The sequence below is a fragment of the Volvox carteri genome (assembly GCF_000143455.1).
Source record: "Volvox carteri f. nagariensis unplaced genomic scaffold VOLCAscaffold_88, whole genome shotgun sequence".
Taxonomy (NCBI): Eukaryota; Viridiplantae; Chlorophyta; class Chlorophyceae; order Chlamydomonadales; family Volvocaceae; genus Volvox; species Volvox carteri.
Window position 1 is genome coordinate 296,369 of NW_003307631.1, and position 23,562 is coordinate 319,930.

The 23,562-nt window shown below is 58.1% G+C and overlaps 3 protein-coding genes across 3 annotated transcripts in view; 2 read left to right on the top strand and 1 right to left on the bottom strand.

Moving 5' to 3' along the window:
- The window catches only part of VOLCADRAFT_69189 (uncharacterized protein), a gene marked incomplete at both ends in the record, with an annotated part of 6,314 nt that extends 4,199 nt beyond the window's left edge, over positions 1–2,115 (bottom strand). Inside the window, 3 exons of the mRNA XM_002958209.1 lie at positions 276–486; positions 1,442–1,568; positions 2,039–2,115. Coding sequence (XP_002958255.1) covers positions 276–486; positions 1,442–1,568; positions 2,039–2,115 — 415 coding nt within the window. The remainder of the gene's footprint in view (positions 1–275; positions 487–1,441; positions 1,569–2,038) is intronic.
- A 456-nt stretch (positions 2,116–2,571) lies between these two features.
- On the top strand, positions 2,572–6,093 carry VOLCADRAFT_108037 (uncharacterized protein; the record flags this gene model as incomplete). The annotated part of the gene is made up of 6 exons (XM_002958190.1): positions 2,572–2,631; positions 3,491–3,706; positions 4,075–4,134; positions 4,325–4,409; positions 4,457–4,540; positions 5,010–6,093. The coding sequence occupies 6 exons, from the start codon at positions 2,572–2,574 to the stop codon at positions 5,357–5,359; spliced, it is 855 nt and encodes a 284-aa protein (XP_002958236.1). The 3' UTR covers positions 5,360–6,093.
- Positions 6,094–7,279: 1,186 nt separating this feature from the next.
- VOLCADRAFT_108038 (uncharacterized protein) lies at positions 7,280–22,445 on the top strand (the record flags this gene model as incomplete). The annotated part of the gene is made up of 29 exons (XM_002958191.1): positions 7,280–7,709; positions 8,001–8,323; positions 8,533–8,658; positions 8,842–9,075; positions 9,392–9,541; positions 9,755–9,925; positions 10,075–10,211; positions 10,708–10,978; positions 11,393–11,551; positions 11,770–11,934; positions 12,170–12,242; positions 12,391–12,773; positions 13,105–13,413; positions 13,735–14,339; positions 14,657–14,870; positions 15,135–15,290; positions 15,520–15,666; positions 15,874–16,118; positions 16,369–16,855; positions 17,040–17,804; positions 18,127–18,284; positions 18,574–18,868; positions 19,053–19,213; positions 19,564–19,743; positions 19,911–20,039; positions 20,248–20,413; positions 20,623–20,747; positions 21,172–21,220; positions 21,432–22,445. The coding sequence occupies 29 exons, from the start codon at positions 7,280–7,282 to the stop codon at positions 21,504–21,506; spliced, it is 6,888 nt and encodes a 2,295-aa protein (XP_002958237.1). The 3' UTR covers positions 21,507–22,445.
- Between the last annotated feature and the right edge of the window lie 1,117 nt (positions 22,446–23,562).

Consider the following 23,562-nt stretch of genomic DNA (forward strand, 5'->3'; position numbering starts at 1 on the left):
GTGGGGGGAGTGGGGGCGGGGGGGGGGCAGGGGGGGGGCAGTGGCCGGGACAAACCGTGCTTAATCCCCCCCTCCTACCGGTGGTGCTCAACCCCCCTCCCCGACTGGCCTCCCCGAAAGTCTCGTGTGGGTTCACGTTGGGAAGGAAGGCCCTCCCCCTGGGCCCCCTCTCTCTCTGTCTCTCTCTTTCCCCACATCCTGCCCTGACACCCTCACACCCCCTTCCAGTACACAGCTCAGGCGCCCGCGGGAAAAGCCCTTCTTTCAGCCCCCACCCAGCCCCACCTCCGCCACTTCCGGCTTCCTGAGCAGCGCCGCCCCCATTCCCCCCTGCAGACTGAACTGCTTGGGGCAGCCCATGTTGACATCCAGGGCCCCAACATCACCAGCCACCACACTGACGGCTCGCAGCGCACCAACCGCCTCCGCCGTACCCAACTGAAACACCAGACGCGGGCGCTCCGAAGCGCTGGTGCGGAACATCAGCTGGCGGGGGAGGGGGGGTGAGGGGGTGAGGGGCCTTAGTGGAGGGGACGGGGGAGGAGGGGAAAGGCGAACCACGAACGAGTGAAGCTGCTGCCAAGGAGCAGAACTGGCCAGTAGGCGTTCTTGAAGGCGGCCACCGACCTCGGGAGGATGTGATGAAGACGACCGCGGAAACCTACCTACCTACCTACCTAGCCGCCAAGATTAAAGTAAGAGCGGAATAAAAGTAAAACGAAGCCGTAAGGAAGAAAAGGTAGGTGTACAGGCGGCGAAAAACTAGTAAGCTGACGTAAGCTTGAAAAGAATATTTGCCGCCGGCCTGGCGGCGGCATTTACGAGATACTAGCAAATCCGGCTGATTAGCTGCTGGTGATAAACAGCTGGTGGTATGCAAGTGCTCCTCCCAACCCCAAACACGCGCCCAACCCGACCGACCCAACTATCCTAGTCCGGCCAGCCGACCGACGCAACGCGATACACCGACAAAGCTCGAACCTCCTTCGGACTCACCTGGCCAGGCAGCAGAAGCGGCAGAGGCAAGGGCGCATGCGAGGCAGAGAGGTTGCAAGGTTGTGAGCAGCGAGCGATGAAAAAGTGAACGCACGAACGCATGAACGTATTAATGTTCTGGCTGACTAGGGAACCCGGAAATAAGAAGCCCTAAAAAACCTATGTGAACGCGGAGAACTACAAAGAGAACAAAAAAGCAAAGGCGACGCAGGACGACACAGAAGGTGTCGTACTTGATGACGGAATTGACAAGGTGATGCCGCAATGGATGACGCGGAGGGGAGGGGAGGGGAGAGGAAGGACACCACCACTTGCAGCCCCCGAACAACGTAAGGACGGAAGTGAGCCCCTACCCAGCAGTGACACTGGGAGTACGACCCAGCCAACCACCAGCGCCACCACTGTCCCTCCTCCCCGCAGCCCCCAACGGAAGTGACCCACCCACCCGGCCGCCCTGCTCGCCACCCTTGTCCAGAAAGTCAACGGTCCCGAGCGCCTCGTTGACCCGCCGTACGGAAGCGATGACGCGTTTGTCAACGAGCTCCTCGCTATACACGATGTCGGCGCCATACCTGGTCTCGTACGGCAGGCCATGACACGTTCAATGTATCATGTATCATTAAATGTACGGCTATCGTATCGTTTCACCGCGGGACAAGGCGGGGCAATGTATGTGGGCCTTGTGAACAAGGAGCTGCAACAGGGGCTGTAGCAGCAGCAGTGGCAGCATGTGGGACGCGGGTCGAGGGGGAGGTCCCGGTGCAGAGTGCAAGATGCGGCTGGGGGTCGGGGAGGGAGTGGAAAGCAAGTGCAAGGACCAGAGGGTCAACTGCCGACATCCTAGTGGGTGTGAAGGGAATGACGCCTCGGTCCGCATCCACAGACCCTAGTGCAGCCCCTTGGGAGGGAAGGGGGGAAGCTTTATATCAGGATCCCCCTTCAGTGCTTATGGAGAGCAGCCGGGGCAGGAGGCGAAGGCCTCCAAATGTATATTGCCAGCCCAGCTAAGCCGCTGGATTCCGCTTATGATGTTGCCGCTCACCCAGCGGTCAGTAAACGCATGGGATAAGTGCCCACCCGCACCATCGGTGCGAGGATGAGCTTTCCGTCGTAGTCCATTGCGGAGTCGGATGGCAAGAAAGTGTGCAAGACTACGGTTCTGGCATTGCTACCTTTATGCTGGCAGTTTCCTGAATGTTGCGCAACTGTTTACGCATAGGTTATGCGTGCGAATGTGCGGCGGCTACGAAGTTACACTTATCGGATGCACGGCAACAACTCCCGTGTAACAATGTCAATGATTGGAAGGAGATTGTGTACCCCACATGTCACTCTTGTGTTATAAGCTATGACATGTTTGATGCATTTAAAGCTTCGTTTCCCTGTTCGCTGTCAAAGGCTGTCCACCTAGAAATGGAATACGGCTGCGTTTCAAGACTATATGATTTTGTTTGATGATATGGCCTTAGATAATGTTGCATCATCTCTTGATTAGGGTCACGGCCCGCTGGCCTGTAGAGTGAAACTAAGCTGGGTTGCAGCTTACCAGCCTTTGCGCCTGCCTCGGACCCAGTGATGGAGGAGTTTTGGGACAACAACGGTCCGTATGCGCTGGCCAAGCTTGCTGACAGGCTGGTAGGTCAACGACAGCACGGCATAGTGAAGCTTCCCTTGCAGCATCCCTTGGCTGCTTTTTATAACTCAACGCAATCTTAATCGGTTTCAGGTTCCTATACCACGTGACAATGAGGCCCAGGTCTCTCTTTATGCGTTGTGCCGGGCGTGGGTGCGGAACAATCCCACGCTGCCCCTGGTGGCAGAAGCAGCGCCTCCGCAACCAGCAGAACCGAGGGATGCAGCGGTGCGGGCTGGAGGCTCTGCTGGGTCAACAGCAGACGGCGACGGGCTGCAGGTGACTTCCTGCCTGAGGGGCGCGGACCGCCACACAGCTGTCGACTGCAAACGTGGATGGCTGATTTGTGACAGCTTGTGACTCACCCTTGTGACCAGCTGCTCAATATTGCCGCGTCCTGGCGTCGTGTCGTGATGGCAGCTGTGCGGTGTAAGCACGAGCGGATAACCCAAATGCGCTGCCGCTGGTAGAGGGCGCCGGCCTTGCTCAGCTAACATCGCCGCACTCCCAGTTATCACCCCCAAGTGAAAGGGCCGGGTTGATGGACTGGGTGCATTAAGTTCGGGAGATGCAATCTCGTGCAATTTGCCATGCTCCGGCAGGCACCCGCATGGGATTGACATATTCATCAGCCCTCTACATAGTCCTGGGCTGGCTCCCTAATCCTCAACCCTCTGATAACAGTCCGGTGAAAAGAGCTTCAGACAGCACTCCCTCCGCTCTTCAGCCTATCTATGCGCACTGGCCGCGGGGCTGTAGCTACCCAGCCTTTTACCTGGATGAGGGCTGTTACGCACCACCATGCAGAGCGCTGCCGAAGGTAATGCTCACGGCCCCTGGCCCTCCATGCCCTTTTGACAGGCCACCCCTCAACCGCTGCCACCGCAACAGCAGCAGCACCCGGACCCACAGCAGCAGCAGCCTCCGGCGGCACCGCCACCCCAGCCACCGGCCCATGACCTGCAGCCCAACGGGCTGCTCAGCATCCTGCCACCGGTGCTGCCGCCTACGGCCCTGGAAACAGAGACAGCACCGCCCACCTACCCGCTAGACGATTTTGAAGCACTGGAGCCGGAGGTGTGATTCTTAGCTGATAGCTCACCTAGCTGCTGTAACCAGTCCCGCGCTGCAGCGCTGCAGCTCAGTAGTGGTAGCCGTGGTGGTGCGTGCTGCATGCGCCGCTGCCTTTTGTAGATCCGAACAGTTGCCGATAGAGCAGCGCTGACAGAGAAAATTGGTGCATAGCAAATGGAATGCGAGGTGGTGCGGCAGCGCTAGTTGTTAAGCGCTGCCTTCAGGTGTGCAGGTGGGGTATTAGTACCATCGCGGCCGTTAACGGTGCGGTGGCCAAGCTGTGACGAACGCGGAGCAGGGGCCCTATGGTTGACCTCTTTGATGGGGCCATCCGGCGGCCAACTGAGGCAGGGACCTCTGTGCCTCCACAGCTGCCTGGGTGGCTGGGATTGAGCTTGGCTGAGCTCCTGGCGTGCGGCTTCCGCTTCGCTGTGAGCTTGCGGGTTGCCCCATTTCACGGTTTCCCGCATTTTCGACACCTACATCTCCTGGACCCCACACATCCCCTACCTCCTCCCCTCTTGCTTCCGCCTCCTGTCGGCACATGAACCTGTACTGCTGCTGTTGCCCCTCCGGCCGCCCTTTTGCCATGCCCTGTACATCCGTACATCCTCTCCCCAGGAGGCCCTACGTAAGTTTAAGCAGCACTGGGTGGCGGTACGGCAGTACCATCAGGCCCTCCGAGCAGCCAAGTTGTCCCGCCACCGTGAGCGCTTGGTCGCCCTGCTGGGGGAGCCCTCCTCCCTGATGCAGGTGCAGCAGCAGCCGGGGATTCAGATACAGGCAGCAGCAGCAGCAGCAGCAGGGAGCACCCTGGTGACTGCCAGTCCGCACCAGGTGAGCGCCCTCATGCAGCAGCAGCAGCACGCCGTGATGGCTTTGCCAGGGCAGGTACCCCCAGCGGATCAAGTGGCGAGCGGCGGTGTATCTGGCCTAGCAGCATTCCAAGGGTCCGGACTCGGAACGGGGCTGGGGCCAGGGGCGGCGGCGGGGCTGCCACCGGGCGCGTCGGGTGGGCCAATGTCCGGCGTTGCGCACTTTGGCATGGGGGACGCCGCAGGGGCGCCCGCAGGGCCTGGGACCGGACTTAACTCAGCAGCGGATGCGCATGCAGCTCTGGCAACCCTGATGAGTTTGAGCCAGCCGATACCCCGGGAAGGGGGGGACGCGTCGGGGGCAGGACAGCAACAACATTCTCCGCAGCTACTGCACCTGCAGCAGCACCAAGCCCCATTGGGCGTTGTGGTGGGAGGAACAGCGGCGACGGCAGCTGCACACGGCCCCATGATGGGCCTGCCGCCTATAGGTGTTGTGATGGCGCTGCAGCAGCAGCAACCGCCGGCGCACTCCGCCACGGGTGGCGGTTCTGCACCCGGCAGGCAACCTGTAGCAGGGGCGCCCGGGCAGCATTCCGCCATGCTGGGACAGCTCTCTGCAGCTGAGGCGGTGGACGCCGAGGTCGACCAAGGGCACGACCAGGGGCAGGGACAGGGGCAGCAGCCCGCAGTGGCGACAGGAGACGCTGGTGGTACCAATTTGCCTGGTCCGTCAGAGGCGCAGGAGGCAGCTGAGACGGCGGCAATGGAGAAAGGGCAGCAGGCACCTGTGCCGTTGCAATGCATGGATATCGACTCGAGGCTGCCGAACGGCTCGTAGTGCAGCAGTTAAAGGAGGTCGTGAGTAGCAGTGTAGGTGAACTGGGAAACATCCACTCGCCCTACAGTCCACAACCTACTTCCTGGAGGGGAGGGGCACTGAGATGACGCTACCAGGATGGCGCCGTGGGGGAACCTTACTGTCCCGAGCTGCATGGGGCATGCCGGCGGTGTAAAAGAGTTGAATCCGCGTGAGTTGCACGTTTAGGCGGATTCTGCACCTGGATGCGAATGTGTGGGGACTGGCTGAATGGGTTTTGGCAGGGGCTCTGCGCACTGCATGGGCTGCATTGAGAATTGAAATTTTTCGCGGTGTCTGTAAAGGAGTAAGGTGGAAGATGGGGGGCTGGCTATGAGCACTGCAGGGGGGTGTGAGGTGCGGCTTTCCTTACATCCGTGGATGGAGGCTATTCGTTTGGTAATCTTGCCCATGGTGGGGAAAGGTAATGGATACCTGCCGCTCTACGTGCTGCTCTCGGGCGTGAAGCAGTGGGGCTTCCCGGGGTCCGCATGTCGTCCATGCTGATCCGTCTGCACACCGAATATATGGGCGCCATCCATGTTCTGTAGGGTCGAATGCACGGTTTTGGGATAACAACAAAACCTTCACAGACATTAAGTTTGGTATTGCGTTTCGGCGCACTAGGGTTTATACGCTTTGATATGTACCATCGGCATCTTCTTAGGCATGAGGATGGGTTCATGTATACGGGTGTGTAAGTCCACTCTTAGGTCGCAATCGCAAAGGCAGATTTCGTTCGTGCCGACCTTTCTACAATGGTGAAGGTCCTTATTAAGTACCGTTACGGCTATAAATCAAAAAGCCACCTATCACATGATGGCGAGTTTAAGAACAGGATGAGCAGTTGAACCCTTTCAAGATCACAGACACTCCGGCAGCAGTTGCCGGCAGCGGTTATGTACCGTTTAAACTCAAGCCAGTCACAACTTATTAAGATTGTACATGCATCGGGCATCTTCTGCATTTAAGATTATTCAAAAGATCAGCAACCCTGTTTCAAACCCACAGCAAATCACCTTATGGACAGGTTTCCATTGCAATCTAGCCCTAACTGCTGTCGTGGCGCCTCAAAATGACATTGCTGCATGACATGGCGATTTTTAATGAAAAATAAAGTAGCAGCTGGAGCACGTAACTACAATACTCGAGTATTTCCGCAGCTGGACGAACAAACATCTCTTCAAAAAATCTCCGCAATTAACCAACGTGTTACCCTGGAGACAATTGACGCCGGCCTCCCCATGCGGAAGTATCGATGCCCGCCCAGTTGTTTTAGGTTCCTCTTGTAGATTGTACATGGCCAACTTTGAACCAAGGTCTTGGGGCCGGACATTTTCGGTGTTTCCATCTCGTATGCAATTGTTTTGCCTTAAGCATATTTTACAACGAACGGACCAGCTGACGCGTTCTCTGCGCATGTAAACTGTGGCAAACTTCCCGCCGAAATTGGAGCCCTAATTCTTGCCGCGGGTGTCGAATTGGCTATCATTTAATTGAAATCGTAAGCCCCTAAAACTTTCACCTGAACGGCAACTCGGACACTGTAACTTGCTCGCAACAGCCCGAGCCGCGCCACTTGCAGTAAGGCAAGACTGAGGTAGAGACCAACATGTCAGCAACTGAAAGCTATGTAATTAAATATAACAAATGGAATGCGCAAGGCGGCGCTCCGGATTCGGACTGTGACGAGCAACATATTTTCGGTTATCTGCAGGGCCCTACGTCGTACCCCGTGAGGACTCGGAAGGATAACGTGTATCCGCGCATGGGATGCAGTAAATTGTAGTTATCGACGGCTATTAAGGCCGGTTGATGGAATTTCTTATTGCGTCGGGCGTCTCTACGTCGGTTAGGGCTTTCGCTTAGTTCCGATACATTGATCGACAGCAACCTGAACTAATGGCGCAAACGATCGGGCCGGCGGCCCTTCCTGGGATGCATGGCAGTCTTCATGTAGGGGGTGTCGTGCAACAGCAGTCGCAGCTATGGACGCCTTCCTTGCAACAACGGCCGGGCAAGGCCGCAGCCGCCGGCAACGGGAAGGGCTTGTCACGTAACAGTGCTGCCTCTTATAGGCCCAAACATACTGTCCAACCGCGATGGCTTCCATGTGGTCCAGGCCTAGGCAGCCGCCTCGTCCTATGTGACGCTCATAGTTCCATCCCGGAGCCGGCCGGGCTGTTCAACCCCGAGAACGACCGGGATGCTTGCGGTGTGGGGTTCGTTGGCGAACTCTCTAAGCAGCCATCTCGCAAATGCATCAAGGATGCTCTTATGATGCTTCAACGCATGACACACCGCGGTGCTTGCGGGTGTGAGGCCAACACGGGTGAGATTTGTCGACACAAGGGTGCAAGCCCTGCTGATAACAAGTAGGAAACCTAACTTCCTTTTTGCTAATTGTAAATTGTTTGCTGATATGTAATTTCTTTCGTGCTTAGCTTCAGCCAAGTCACAAAACCACTTTGAGCGCATGTTGCAAGCAAGAGTTGCGCTGTCCGAAACGTTCAGCTGTACATGCATGTATATGTACTCTTGTTTGGCGTGCTATGTTGTCCTTATTATGAGGAATTTAGCAAGTAGGTGCGCTTTTGACGGAAGCTTTGTCGTTATTTTGCAGGTGACGGAGCTGGCATCCTGGTGGGCATGCCAGACGGATTTTTTCAAGCCGTCCTTATGGAGGAGCAGGGCCTGAAGCTCCCGCCGTTGGGCGCCTATGCAGTTGGCCAAATGTTCCTTCCGCGCGACGAGCCGTCGCGGCAGAAGGTCAAGGATATTGTTGAATCGGTGGCCATTAAGCTCGGACATGTGTCCCTAACCTGGCGCTCAGTTCCCACCAACAATCGGGCGCTAGGCCGTTCGGCGCTTAATACCGAGCCAGTGATTGAACAATGGTTCATCACAAGCACGGGGAACCACGCAGCACTGGAGATCGAACAGCAGGTAGATTAATACCTTGGCACCTGGCCGACTGATCGAAAATACCCAGCGTGTGTGCATGTATCGCTTCATGGCTTACGAAAAGGTCCCACTGCCTGCCCAACTGTCCCGCACAAAACCGTAATTGCTCGTCCTGTGGTCAGTGGTTTTTCAGGACTCTCCGATCTTTTTTCTTAGGGTTTCTTACATCGTTGAATCCCATGTGATTGCAGATGTTTATCCTGCGCAAGCTGATTGAGTACAACCTGCGATCTGAGGGGATCCGCGATGATGATGCGTATTTCTGTTCGCTGTCGTCCAAGACAATTGTCTACAAAGGGCAGCTCACACCCGAGCAGGTATGCGTCAGGCATAAGGGTCCATCTCATGTCGTCTCATCACCGGGGTACACTGGTGGGCGGTTTGCGCTGTAGGGTGGCTTACTACCCGCGACACTTCCCCGCTAAAGCATTAGACTATCCGTTCGTCTGGCACCCACGACGTCCTCCTGCTCCCCTTTACATCTTATGATGTGATGTCAGGTCCGTGTGTACTTCAAGGACCTTCAGCGCGAGGACTTCCGCTCCTACATGGCCCTGGTGCACTCGCGCTTCTCCACAAACACCTTTCCCAGTTGGGCGCGCGCCCAGCCTATGCGGCTGCTTGGCCACAACGGAGAAATTAACACGTTGCGGGGTAATGCCAACTGGATGCGCGCGAGGGAGGGTGTCATGGCCTGTCTGGAGCTGGGGCTGCCCAAAGAGGTGGTGGAGCAGGTAAGGGCCGAGACGGCCGCGTGGCCGCATTTCGTCGTATCTGGTGTTGGCGTTTTATTTGTGGGGGCACAAAATATACCTGTGCAACCCGATGTTTTCCCGTGCACCCGAACTGGATGTGGGTCGATGACTGTGTGCTGAAACAGCGTACTGAGCGACAACGCTTCTCCAGCGCGCTTGCGTTTAAACTCATAAAACCCAACATATTTGAGCCCAGAAATGAAATTAAGATTGTATTTCAGAAGTTGGGCAAGCCGTACTATTGGTTATCCTACTAAACCTACTGTTGCTACTCGCACTCGATTTGCGCTCGCAGCTGGAGCCCATCATTCCCGCCACCAGCAGTGACAGCGGAGCTTTCGACTCCGTGTTGGAGCTGCTAACCCGAGCAGCTGGCCGCGACATGCCCGAGGCTATGATGATGCTGATTCCGGAGGCCTGGCAGAATGACCCGCTGATGTCCAAGGTGGGGGAACGATTGGGTAGTGAGGTGGAGTGGTAGGGGTTGGGGTGATGATGATATGGGACGGGTCGGACCGACCCAAATGGTGACACAAAAGAACGTTGTGACTCTAGAGGTCTGGGAGGTGGCAGCGGCCCTTTCATCCTGCTCACGGGGACTGCTTGTTTCAGCTGAGAGCTGACCTTGTACCTCCCGCCCGCCCGCCGAATCCCGCAGGAGAAGAAATCCTTTTACCGCTACCACAGCGCCATCATGGAGCCCTGGGACGGCCCCGCGCTGGTGTCGTTCACGGACGGGCGCTACCTGGGCGCCACCCTAGACCGCAACGGCCTGCGCCCCGGTCGCTACTACGTGACCAGTGGGGGCCGCGTGATCATGGCAAGCGAGGTGAGGGGGTGAGGGTATTGGACATGAACGAGATGATGTGGCCAAGTTGCCAGTCGTGGAAATACATGGCGTCATCCAGCAGCCTGTCGACGGATTTTGTTTTCCTAACTGACGTACGGCTGTGTGTTGTCACTCCTCCATTCCCCCAGGTTGGCGTGGTGGACGTGCACCCGTCCGAGGTTGTTCGCAAGGGACGCCTCATGCCTGGCAACATCCTGCTTGTGGACTTTGACGAGCACCGCCTGGTGGAGGACAAGGAGCTGAAGGAGCGGTACGCAAACCGCAGGTAGGAGGAAGGTGAAGCGACCGGGTGGGATGAGGAGTACTGATGAACGGCTACAGAGTGACAAAATTCCAAACATGGTAGTAGAGAATGCGTTACCCTGGGGCGGTGCCTTGGAAGTGCAGGATGGTGCAAAGCAAACGCAAGTCGGTGGGCGATTGTCCGAGGAAATGGGTTTGGAAGCGGATACGGTTGTCCCTCCAGATTGCGCGCTCCGATTGCACGGGAAGGGAAGCAGTGCAGTTTGACACCTATGCCTGTGGTGGAATGAAGAGGTCGCCGCCGTATTGCTGCTGTAATCCAGCCCTGCTGATCAGCACTCTACTACGAATCGGATGCTACACGACCCGGGCTTTGTGACCCATTGCCGAGAAGCTGTTCGCGTAGGGACACGAATGTCGCGTCCCAACAGTGAACGGGCAGTTCTATCTGTCCTCTCCGGTACTGCACTGCGCCTAATTTTACACGTCTTTCCTACTCGTCGCTCCCATCTTGTCAGGCCGTACGCACGCTGGTTGGAGGAGTACTCGCTCACGCTGCAGCAGCTGACGGCTTCGGTTCCTCCGGACGCGCGCGTACCTCTCCCTCTGCCTGGAGCCCGCGCGCTTGCCTCCCCCGGAACAAATGGCAACGGCAACGGCGTGCACAAGGCGGCCGCCTCCAACATTGTGTCTTTTACGCACGCCAGTACCAACAACGGCACTGCAGCCGGCGCAGCCTTTGTGTCGGAGCAGGACGCCGGTATCCAGTCTCTGCTGAAGCCCTTGAAGGTGTGTCCTGACTGCACGGCGCACGGCAGATCCGATTGGCATCTGAGTTCGTTGATTGCCCCTTGGTCCTGAGAGTTCCTGAACCTCATTGTTGTTGGTTGAGTCGGGCGGCAACGGGGGTAGTCGGGCGGCAACGGGGGTAGTTTCCACTGTACCTGTTACCCCACAGGTATCTGTACACGTGTCCGTGGGGGTTGCTGTCATGTTTCCCTGTATGTAGTTATCCCGCAGTGCCGCGCACAGCTACTGACACGCCGCATCGCACGCAATTCCGCACCATGGTACCGCCACCAAGATGTACGATATATGAGTAGGGTAATTGGTGTGAAGGCGGTGATTGTTCTGTGGCTGGTTGGCGGACCTGAAATGTCCTCCTTTCACGCGCTCACCCCGCGCACCCCGCGCCATACACAGGTGTTTGGCTATACCCGGGAGGGTCTGGAGCTGCTGATGGCCCCGATGGCCCGCACCGGGGCTGAGCCGCTGGGATCCATGGGCAATGACGCGGCACTGGCAGCCCTGTCGCGTCGTGCCAGACTGCCCTTCGAGTACTTCAAGCAGCTGTTTGCGCAGGTTAGTAAGCAGTCGGTCCATGTGTCGCTACAAGGTTGCCATGGGTTGAGGTCCCGATGCGGCAAGGGCCTATTATTTCAATTCGTGATCTTGGTCGATACTTACCACCACCGTTCTGACTGTCCGCCTGCCTTTGAGAGTTCCAACTTCCCGCCTCTCCCCTTTTGCGCTCCATAACGCACAAAACCCTCCTTCCTATCCGACCTCGTGCTCGGCAGGTGACGAACCCTGCCATTGACCCGTTCCGCGAGGCGGTGGTGACATCGCTGCGTTGCTTCATCGGTCCCGAGGTGGACGTCACAGCTGAGCCGGGTCCGCAGCACTGCGGTCGCCTGGAGCTGCCCCAGCCGGTTCTCGACGTGGCGGAGATGGAAGCGCTCAAGGTGAGGCTGGGCCTTTCCAGCTGTGCCACATCTTTTGGGCGAACACTATCCGCCAGAGATGATTCGGTTCAAATGACATTCATTTGCGGGTTACTGTCCTCCGGCTGGGCTACTTTTTACATGACATTTCCGCTGCTGCTAATGCCGCCAATGTCACGTCGCTGCGTAACCCTGATATGGAAATGTCGTCGTCCTCCTTCCATGGCCACCCTCGTTATTTCCCTCCCCCCATTAGAACGTGGACCACCCGGGTGGCTGGCGCACCAAGGTCCTGGACAGCACGTTCCCTGTCGAGGATGGACCCATGGGTAAGTGTGTGTTGTGGGTTGGACCGGGTTCCAGTTATTTGGTATTAGTTGACTTCGTGGTGGACAAGGCAGCCTCTCAACGGCAGGCAAACCCCCTCTGGCGGCCCTTTCGTGGCCCTCAAACCTCCCTCTACACACTCTGTTTCAGGTCTGCGTGCTGCGCTTTCACGGCTGTGCGAGGAGGCTGAGGCGGCAGTAAAGTCCGGCACCTACGCGCTTGTGTGTCTGTCGGACCGCGGCTACGGCCCCACCCGTGCCCCCGTGCCCTCGCTACTGGCTGCCGGCGCCGTACACCACCACCTGGTGCAGCTCAAGCTTCGCAGCAATGTCGGACTGCTGGTGGATAGCGGCGAGCCGCGCGAGGTGCACCAGTTTTGTCTGCTTGTTGGCTACGGCGCCGACGCGGTGTGCCCCTACCTAGCGTTTGAGTCGCTGGCGGCGCTGCAGCGCGACGGCAAGCTGCCTGCCAGTTCGACTCTGGAGGAGCTGAAAGCCAAGTTCGTCAAGGGCGTGGGCGTGGGCATTCTCAAGGTTCGTTACGGCGTTTGAACAGGCTGGGGTGGGGGCCCGGGGGTGTACTGGAATATGATCTGTGTCGGTACCGCCCTGCTCTTGTCGCGTCTCCTTGTCCCCCGTTGTGCTCCATCTCTGCAGCCAGGGCCGGGAGGAAATTCGTCATCTGGTCCAATGACGCTTCGAGTCCCTCCCCTGTGATCTGCTTTCAGCATCCCATCACATGCCTGTTAATTCTAGGCTTCCAGATGCGAGGTGCTACTTGGCGTGAGCTTTCCTCTTCATAAATCACCTCTTGTCTCATGTCTCTCTGCTGGTCCCTGGTTTGAATCCCGTTCCGTTGTTGCAGACCATGGCCAAGATGGGCATCAGCACGCTGCAGAGCTACAAGGGCGCCCAGATCTTTGAGGCGCTGGGCTTGGCGCCCGAGGTGGTTGACGTGTGCTTCCGCGGCACCCCCACTCGCATCGGCGGTAGCGGCTGGGCGCAGCTGGGTCGGGACGTCCTGACGCTGCACGCCGACGCCTTTGGCCTGGCCCGGCTGCCCGAGGGCAGTGCGGACGCCAAGGCGCTGCCGCACGCCGGGGACTACCACTGGCGCAACTCCCCGGATGCGGAGAGGCACATGAACGACCCGGAGGCCATTGCAAAGCTGCAGGTGAGCCGCGCGGAGGGGCAGGTGCGGGCGGGGGAGAACTGAATCGTGGGTTGAGGATGACTGGCCGTGAATTAATACAAGGTCGAGTTCCAAGGAGGGCGCTGACCCGCAAGTGTACTGCAGGAACGCGGCTTGGAAATGCTTGTGTCGTGGTCATAATGGCGCTTGTAGTGCTATTGGGCTGCTCAGTGTTTCCCACTCGCTGTTGTTTTCTTAGCTTTGTATCTGTATTGTTGTCCTCGGGTCTTGTTACGAATGATATGTCCTAAACATCCAGAGGTCGGTAACCACGGTTGCATTTGCCTCTCTCATTGACCTCAGGCTGCCACCGCGGGTAACGACCGTGAGCTCTTCCGCCAGTTCTCGGCTCTGAACACGAGGCTCTCCCGTGCGTGCCACCTGCGCGGCCTGCTCAAGTTCCGCACCGAGTCGGCCACTCCGGTGCCCCTGGAGGAGGTTGAGTCCGCTGCCTCCATCGTGAAGCGCTTCGTCACGGGTGCCATGTCGTACGGTTCCATCAGCTTGGAGACGCACACGACCCTGGCTCTGGCCATGAACACCATGGGCGGCAAGAGCAACAGCGGCGAGGGTGGCGAGAACCCCCGGCGCTTGGAGCCCCTCCCTGACGGCACCAAGAACCCCTTCCGGTCCGCAATCAAGCAGGTAGCCTCTGGCCGGTTCGGCGTGACGGCTTACTACCTGACCAATGCGGATGAGCTGCAGATTAAGATTTCTCAGGGCGCCAAGCCCGGTGAGGGCGGCGAGCTGCCCGGTGACAAGGTCAAAGGTGACATTGCCGTGACCCGCGGGTCCACAGCCGGTGTGGGCCTCATCAGTCCCCCTCCCCACCACGACATTTACTCCATTGAGGACCTGGCGCAGCTCATCTACGACCTGAAGAGCTCCAACCCGGCTGCACGTGTCAGGTAGGGCGGGGAATGAGGAGAGGGAGTGGAGGGGAAGGCCCGCACAGCAGAGGGTGGTTTGGGGGCTTGCATCAGCATGCTATTTGTTGGCCAAATTCACTTAGGGGCCGTTGAGTGACGTTTTTGCTATTCATGAATCAGCGATCAAGGATCAGGTATTACCAATCAGCGATCAGGGACCAGCAATCGAGAATTAGGTACCAGAGATCAGGGATGAGGAAAGCTGACACCCCACCGCGAGATGGCGGCAACAAGTTACACTGAACCTCTATACGTCTCTCATCCTGACTTTTGCTGCCCTGCGCTCCCGTGCGCAGCGTGAAGCTGGTGAGTGAGAATGGCGTAGGTGTGGTGGCCAGCGGTGTGGTCAAGGGACACGCTGACCACGTGCTCATCAGCGGCCATGACGGCGGCACGGGTGCGGCCAAGTGGTCGTCAATCAAGCACGCGGGTTTACCCTGGGAGCTGGGGCTGGCGGAAGCGCACCAGACGCTCGTGGCCAACGATTTGCGTGGGCGGACTGTGCTGCAGGTATACGGCGTGACGCGGCAGGGAGTGGGCTGTCCTGGCTGTTATCTGAATGATATGAACGAGATGTTGTAAGAGCAAGGGGCAGTGGGTGGTGATGACGCTCAATAGTCCGTAGAGCGTATTGGGTCATGAAGGATTGCCGGCACGGCAAGGTTCATCGTATGCAGTTTGTGTTGTTAGCGATTTTGCTAATAATCCGCTTCCCGGTGCGGTTGCCAAGGTTTTGTTTATGAACGCGTCCCCGTTGCCGGTCCCTCTGTGCAGGTGGACGGCCAGCTCCGTACGGGCCGTGACGTGGCTATCGCCTGCGCGCTGGGTGCCGAAGAGTTTGGCTTCTCCACGGCTCCGCTCATCACGTTGGGCTGTATCATGATGCGCAAGTGCCACACCAATACCTGTCCCGTGGGCATTGCCACACAGGTGGGTACTGACGACTAGCTACAGCTGCTGAGTCTGCTCTGGTGGGATGGCAGCATCTCGACGTCCACTTCACCCCCTGGGCATGCCTGCAAGCGCTGTGCAGCCGTCGGCTTTTCTCTCGTGTGGCTCGCAGCCTGTGACCCAGTTGAGCTTCCCTGCACCTGTGTAGCCAGCTGGCCCGTCCGCCTGTTCCGCTCTGTACATTGCTACTGTATCCGCACCTGCTCAGGACCCAGAGTTGCGCGCCAAATTCGCGGGTGAGCCTGAGCACGTCATCAACTATTTCTTCATGGTGGCTGAGGAGGTCCGAGAGCTGCTTGCCTCGATGGGGCTCAGGTCCATGAACGAGCTTGTGGGCCGGGCGGACCTGCTGCAGGTACGTGAGCCTGTGTAGATATGTAGCTCGAATAGGTAGCAGCCGTCCCATACACGTGTGTGAATGTGCGCTTTACCAGGTCAACGCCAACGCCCGCCCACCCTCGCGCGCTGAAACAAATGGCAGAACCTCTGCTCTCAACCGCCGCCCGTGACTGGCGCCCCACTGCCCTCCCGGTGTGTGTTATTGTTATGCACTCCTCGACAGACGGATATGGCAGCTGTTGCCGAGGGCGGTCTTAAGCTTGAGGGCATCGATCTGTCCCGGTTGCTGCTGCCGGCGGCCACTCTTCGTCCCGGAGCTTCCCAGCGGTGCATTCAGAAGCAGGACCACGGTCTGGACGCGGGTCTGGACGTGCACCTGGTGCCGCTGTGCAAGGCAGCGCTGCCGGACGAGCCCAACGGCTCCGCAGAGCCCGTCTACATCGAGATGGAGGTCCAGAACACTCACCGGTGAGCGTGAGCGGCAGCAGGGAGGAAAAGGCGGTACAGGGGTGGCTAGCGAGGTAATCTGGCGTGTGCGAAATGGAGCTACGGTGTGCCTCCATATGTAAATGCACTTATGCTTCGCCTATCCCCCTGTGCTCAAGCTGATATTGTTGCTGATGTTGTTTAGTTTGGTTGCTTTTTGGTGCCTTTTGGGTTTCCGTCCAACACCACCCTCCTCTCCCCGGCCTCTGACGGTCCTTGTTCCTGACGGCAGCGCCGTGGGTACGACACTGAGCCACGAGGTGACCAAGCGCTTTGGCGACGCGGGTCTGCCGGACGACACCATCCATATCAAGCTGACTGGCCACGCTGGTCAGAGCTTGGGCGCCTGGCTGTGTCGCGGCATCACCCTCGAGCTGGAGGGCGACGCCAACGACTACGTGGCCAAGGGCCTCAGCGGCGGTGTTGTGGCGGTGTACCCGCCCGCCAACTCCCCGTTCCGCGCGGAGGACAACGTCATTGCCGGCAATGTGGCCCTGTACGGCGCCGTACGTGGCGAGTGCTTCATCCGCGGCATCGCGGCGGAGCGCTTCTGCGTGCGCAACTCGGGCGCACGTGCCGTGGTGGAGGGCGTGGGTGACCATGCTTGCGAGTACATGACGGGCGGTGTGTCGGTGATCTTGGGGCCCACCGGCAAGAACTTTGGCGCCGGCATGAGCGGCGGGATTGCGTATGTGTACGATCCCAACGATAAGTTCAAGGTATAATGACTGGGGTGGTGAAAATCACTGTCCTGAGTGAGTGAGGGGCGAATCCGTTTGTTGCCCATCCCCCTTCTTTGTCAGCCTGCTTCATGTTTATCTGCCAGTCCCACGCCGCACAGGAATATAGTACCTGAAGTTGCTTAATTCTTGCATCCCCCCTTCCCAATACCCACCCGCGCAGTCTCTGTGCAACTCCGACGTGGCGAACGACCTCCTCCCGGTCGAGTCCCCGGAGGACGTGCGAGCGCTCAAGTCGCTCATCCAGCGCCACCTCAAGTTCACGGGCTCGGACGTGGCTCGGCGCATCCTGCTCAGCTGGGACCGCTCACGGGCCCAGTTCAAGAAGGTCTTCCCGCACGAGTACCGTCGCGCGCTCGCGGAGGCCGAGGCCCTGGCAAAGGCGGAGTCGGCGGAGGCGGCCCTCCTGGCGGCCGCGGACTCTGCGGGCCTGGCGCCCAAGGACGCGTTTGAGGAGCTGAAGGCGATGGCAGCCGCGGCAGTCAAGGCCGGCAAGCCCCCTAAGGCACTGACCTTGAACGTTATTCCCACCGCCGACCCGCAGCAGGACAAGCGCCGCCTGCAGAAGCTGGCGCGGGAGGGTATGCCTGTAAAGGGCATCGCTCCGACTTGGGAGGCCAATCGGCCGACTATTGTTGCGCCCAAGGCGCCGGCGGCCGGCGCGCCTGCCGTACCGGCGGCGTCGGTCGCTGACAAAGTCCGGGGCTTTGTGTCCTATGACCGGAAGCCACTGCCGTACCGTCCTGAGGCAGAGCGCATCAAGGACTGGGACGAGGTGCACGACCACTCTGGCACGGCGGCGCACGCTGCTCTGCTGCACACGCAGTCTGCTCGCTGCATGGAGTGCGGCACGCCCTTCTGCCACACGTCCTCGACCGGCTGCCCTCTGGGGAACAAGATCCCTGAGTTCAACGACCTGGTGCACAAGGTGAGGGGGGTGGGTGGGTCGGTTGCAGTCGCCCGGGTGACGTCTAGTCATGCGAGATTTGCGCAACACAACACCAGCGGCTGCAACGGTCAAGGACCAGCAGCAGCGCTAACATGTGAAACGGAAGGGAGATGAGGGTGACGAGGAAAAGTCTGCATGGAAGGAACATACGGATGTCAACGTCATTATATTTTTGCTTTGGACTGCTCCCACAGTTGTTTAGGCTTCCACGCTGCCGGTGAATCTATCGATTTTGGTTAAATTAGTACGTTTTTGCTCTCCACAACACCGCTGCTCCAACCCTGCTATGCTTGGCCGTCAGGGTCGCTGGCGCGAGGCACTGGACCGGCTGCTCGAGACGAACAACTTCCCCGAGTTCACTGGGCGTGTGTGCCCGGCGCCCTGCGAGGGTAGCTGCACATTGGGCATCATTGAGCCGCCCGTGTCCATCAAGAGCATCGAGGCGACCATCATTGATAAGTAAGAGAGGAAAGGCTGTTAAGAGGGCTCGATCTCGTTTTTAGGAAGAGGACTAGGCCTTGGCCAGGTACTCATGCGGAATTCTTTTTACCTCGTTTAGCATCATGTAGCTTGAGAGGGACATAGGACCGGAGGCGGAACGATAGGAAAAGTAGGGGTAGTGGTCCCGCGCAAACTGCGTCCTGCAATGCGGCTTGCCTGGCCAATTGTTCGCTTCTTATAGCCAACCAACTGGCTGAATGCCGCTGCCGTGGAGTGTGACGTGCTTTTCGTGCTCTGTCCGCTACAGGGCGTTTGAGGAGGGCTGGATGGTTCCCCGGCCGCCCAAGCTGCGCACGGGTCGCCGTGTGGCGGTGGTGGGCAGCGGACCCGCGGGTCTCGCCGCCGCGGACCAGTTGAACAAGATGGGACACGAGGTGACGGTGTACGAACGGGCCGATCGCGCCGGCGGTCTGATGATGTACGGCGTGCCCAACATGAAGGCTGGCAAGGAGGATGTCGTACAGCGCCGTGTGGATCTTATGGCGGCAGAGGGTGTGAAGTTCGTGCTGAATGCCCACGTGGGCGTCAACGTTGCGCCCCAGGTACATCGGTGGCAGTGGACGTGGAAGGAACAGTGCAGTGCAGTTCATTGTCATGTACATGGTTAGGTCGTAAGGGGGGTTGCCAGCTACCTGGCCAACACGTCGTGTCGCGCCATCGTACCCTGCTCACGCACCGACCTTGTTAACTATTCCCCCTCGCTCCCCCTGCCCCCTGCGGCCCTAGGACTTGGTGAGCGGCCACGACGCGGTGGTGCTGGCGGCCGGTGCCACCAAGCCCCGCGACCTGCCTGTCCCTGGTCGCGACTTCTCGGGAGTTCACTTCGCCATGGACTTCCTGACCGCCAACACCCGCTCGCTGCTGGACAGCGGCCTGCAGGACGGAAAGTAAGCGGGCGCGATTACCCGGAACATGGGACGGGCTGCTGCTGATGCGGTAGGAAACAGCGAGTATGGTTGGTCGTCGTAGGCAATGGCGGCGGCTGTTGGATCCCCCGGACATCACATGCGGACATGATGATGACTATATAAAGCTTAGTGGACGCAAATGACCCGGATGGCAGGCGTCATTTTGTTTCGGATGACGTGCATCAGCATGCCTCACGTTGCTTATGCAAGTTGCAGGCGTTTATTACAACACCTCCCCCCTTTGCCGTTTGCTCATCATCATGTGCAACCCCTGGTTCCCCCTGTCTCCCCTCGCGATCCTGCTGTAATCTCCTGCTTCTGTGCATTAGATACATCAGCGCCGCGGGCAAGAAGGTTGTGGTGATTGGCGGTGGCGACACGGGCACGGACTGTATCGCGACGTCCTTGCGGCACGGGGCGACTTCCATTGTGAACCTGGAGCTGCTTGACAAGCCGCCGGCCACTCGGGCTAAGAATAACCCCTGGCCGCAGTGGCCGCGAATCTTTAGGTACGTGCTACTGCTACTGCTGCTGTAGCCCTCGTGCGGTGTCCTGTGGATGTGTTCTGTCAGGACTGCGCTGGACACCTGGGAGCAACCGTGTCATGTACCCCGGCCACGTTGCAAAATGATCCATGGCCTCCTGCCGCCACCCCTCCTGGACCTCCCCGCCGCAGGGTGGACTATGGCCACGCGGAGGCCTCACACGTGTACGGCGCCGACCCGCGCACATATAACGTTATGACTAAGCGTTTCATTGGGGACGAGCAGGGCCGCCTGAAGGGTGTCGAGATTGTCACTGTCAAGTAAGTAAGGGGCTATTTCGTTGCATTGTCCCGGGCCCCCGTTCCTGTTGGCAATACTCCATATTGTAGTGCAATGTCGACCGCACGCGCAACCGAACGTGTCTCGTCCTTTAGGACTTCCAAACTTGTCAAAAGCGGTCGTTCTCGTACTAACCCTCTAGGTCGCCGTCTTCGCCGTTTTGCCTATCTGCCTACCTCCACTGCCCAGGATGGAGAAGGACCCCAAGAGCGGCCAGTTCCGGCCCGTGGAGCAGCCCGGTACGGCTCGTGTACTGGAGGCGGACTTGGTGCTGCTGGCCATGGGCTTCACCGGGCCGGAAGACAGGCTGGCCACCGCCCTGGGGGTGTCGCAGGATGAGCGCAGCAACTTCAAGGTGCGGGATTAGGTGCCTCCAGCAAATAGCGAAGCCAAAGCAAGAGGGGCGGCCGCCCACCACCAAGGAATATGGTATTGCTTTTGCAGGAAACGTGTTCGCCGTCCGTCCGTTCTCGGGTAGTAGCTCTCTGGGGAAAGAGTATTCTTCCGGAAAGAGATGTTTCCGCGGACACCCTCGCTGCCCTCCCTCGCTCGCTATCGCTGCAGGCCACGTTCGGCGACTTCGCGACGAGCATCCCTGGAGTGTTCGCGGCGGGTGACTGCCGCAGGGGCCAGTCCCTGGTGGTGTGGGCTATCCGCGAGGGCCGTGACTCCGCTGCTGCTGTCGACAGGTGGGTCTCTCTCTTACAGCCAGTGGCGGGTCCGGACGTGCTGTTCGTCGGTTGGTGCACCTGATGGGGTACTGATGGTGGTGGTTGCCGCACTAAGTTGCGGTGCTGTTTATATGCCGCATTTGAATATGAGTATAAGGGTAACCCTGTGGTTTCCGTCCCCTTTGGGGAGTTTTGTTTGGCTCACACGACTGGAAGCCAACGACGTTAGAGGCGAAGGCTGGAGCTAAACCCTTAACGTGTGCGCTTGCCTTAGGGCTTATAAAATGTGAAGAACGTATGTCCGTGTGAAAATAAGGTTTATTGTAGGTATCGGTCCTGGACGCGGTCGACCTCTGTTCATACATTTCGTGCCCTCGTTCGCAACTCCCATACACCTATACAGCCGCATACAACAACACACACCGCATGCAATGAAATGCAGGTATCTGTCAAAGCAGGCGGGCAACGGGCTCCTTGCGCAGCCCCTGGAGGTGCGCGGCGGGATCTATGACGTGTCAGGGGCCGTCATCGCCAGGACCGCTGCTCCCTCGTCGCCGCGGGATGCGTCTCCCAAGCGACCTTCGGTTGCAGTCTGAAGTCAGACCACCTAATTGACAGCTATGCCGAGCTTAATAGTAGAATGCGGTGACGTCGCGTATTGCGATCCACCGTCTAGCTGGCTGTGACTGCCGTGCATTGCAGCAGTCCTGTGTAGCGGATGACGGCGAGACAGGCCTCCTCAGTTGCGGCAGGCGGCGTCCTCGCGTTATCTGGTGAAATGAAATCACGGCGGGCGGGGTGTGGCTGATATTGTGCATGCCGTGGTGAACGCCGTCATTTCCTGTATGTATGTATCCCTTGGGCGTTAGGAACAAAGCCGAGAAACGTTCAATCCGGCACGAATTGTACAGCAGGGTTAGCGGAGGACGCGAATGCTAGGGCAATAAAAGAGAATAAAAGAATGGTAGTCCGTAAAATGGCGATCTTTTTTGCTTTCGTGTATCTTAAAGTGAAACGTTGTGTAGCATTATGCTGAGAGGTCTGTGTCCCGAATACACATCGGATGACAACAGTCGGGTCGAAAGTGAACGAGGGGGAATGATTGTTAGGGCCGGGGTTGGCAATGGTCTCGTATCACCATTGGACGTCCTTACTGTTGCCGCAAGATAGCATCGCAAGGATGTCTCAGTTCCTTGGTGCGCTAATTGGGCTTCCGTTTGGGATGCAGGAGAAATACTTTCTTGCCTTTGTTTCTTGGTACCTTTTGATTGTCCTGGGCAGCTGAAGCGGTCTAACTTGAAGTAGCGCCCCTATTCTGTGTACCTTTGTTCGGGTGGGGTCTGGTTACATGTCTATATTAGGGGATTGGCGACTGAGCGGTCGGGCCAGGGTGCTTTGGTGATGTGCTCAGATATGCTCCGCAGTGTCGGAGAGGATTCTAGTTTTTGGTCTTTCGTCGCGAAAGGTTTTTGTCTTCGCGTTTATCATGTTCTGTAACGTTGTAGGTAGGTGTCATCACCACGAGTCTCTACAAGGCGAGGGCATGACACACTATAGAGCAAGATGTTTTTGGTTTTGATGTTGTGCAGCAGAGTGGCTGATTTAAACTATGGTGTGGTATCAACCCGATGATGTTATCATATCATGCATGTATGCCAGATTGGTAGTGCGATTCTCTTTATTTGTACGGCAGATTTGATGTAATTATATTAAAAGCACGTTTACATCATGTATGACGTAATTAGCCTGCGTGTGCGTCTCTGCAGCGGGAACATAGAGTGCCCGGTCCCCACACTCCCCTCCGGGATGTAACCCTCGCCGCGATGAGGCACATACCACCTTAGTCCGCCTTAGTCCGTTACCACACGTACATATACAAAGTTCTACAGCGAACGTAAAGTGTGGCACTATACTGACTATACTGTCGTCTGGTGGCGTCGACGACGACAGTGGCCACATGAACAGCACAGGCAGGCGATGTTCAGCTGCATTTGCGTATTTGCACGCACGGGCGCACTGGTCGCAACTTGTCTGGTCGCAACTTGTACACGATACCTAATCCCGCTTTACAAGGGAGACAAGCTCTCTGGGGCACTGGAGCCCCCTCGTCATTCTGAGTACAAAGCATTAGACATCGCCAGTGAACATGCCATAGAGCCCGGCCGAGCAACCAACAACTGCCAACCTACCGCGCGGACGCGAACCTACACAACAGCGATACACCAGACGTCTGCTTAGAGGTCCTCGACAGCAGCGCCGCCACAACGACAACTCAACCAAAAACATACAGCTGCAACAACCGGCGAGGCGAGGTCCGCACGGCCCTCCATCCAGCGCGGCCCTCCGTGGACGCCTCCACACTGCGGTGGTACGGCCCGTACACTGAAGGACAGACAGACATGCGTACGACAATACATGAGCGAAGAATCTTCATTCCGAGGGGGCCAAGCAATGACTTTTGGAAGAAGTTAAACGGCATAATTTGCCCCAGCGCGCGCCTCACCTCACCTCTCCTTCCGGCATTGTACCGCACCGGAGGGCCTTTCCCGCGCCGCGGGAGAAAAGACCGCTGCGGCCCCGTGAACCCTTCCAGCGTTAGTCGGTCGGTTGTAGCGGTGGACGAGAACGCCTATATACACAATTCCGCAGCCAACCAAGCCCGCAGGTGTCCGAGCCAAAGCACATAACCGTGCACACGCACACACACACGTGCACATACACTCATACATGCGTGGGTCGCAGTACATCATTTACATACATACATTCCTCCGGGGCCTCCGGACCTCGCAGCGGCAGCAGCGGCAGTGCCTACTTCAGGCTCCTTCTCACAGAC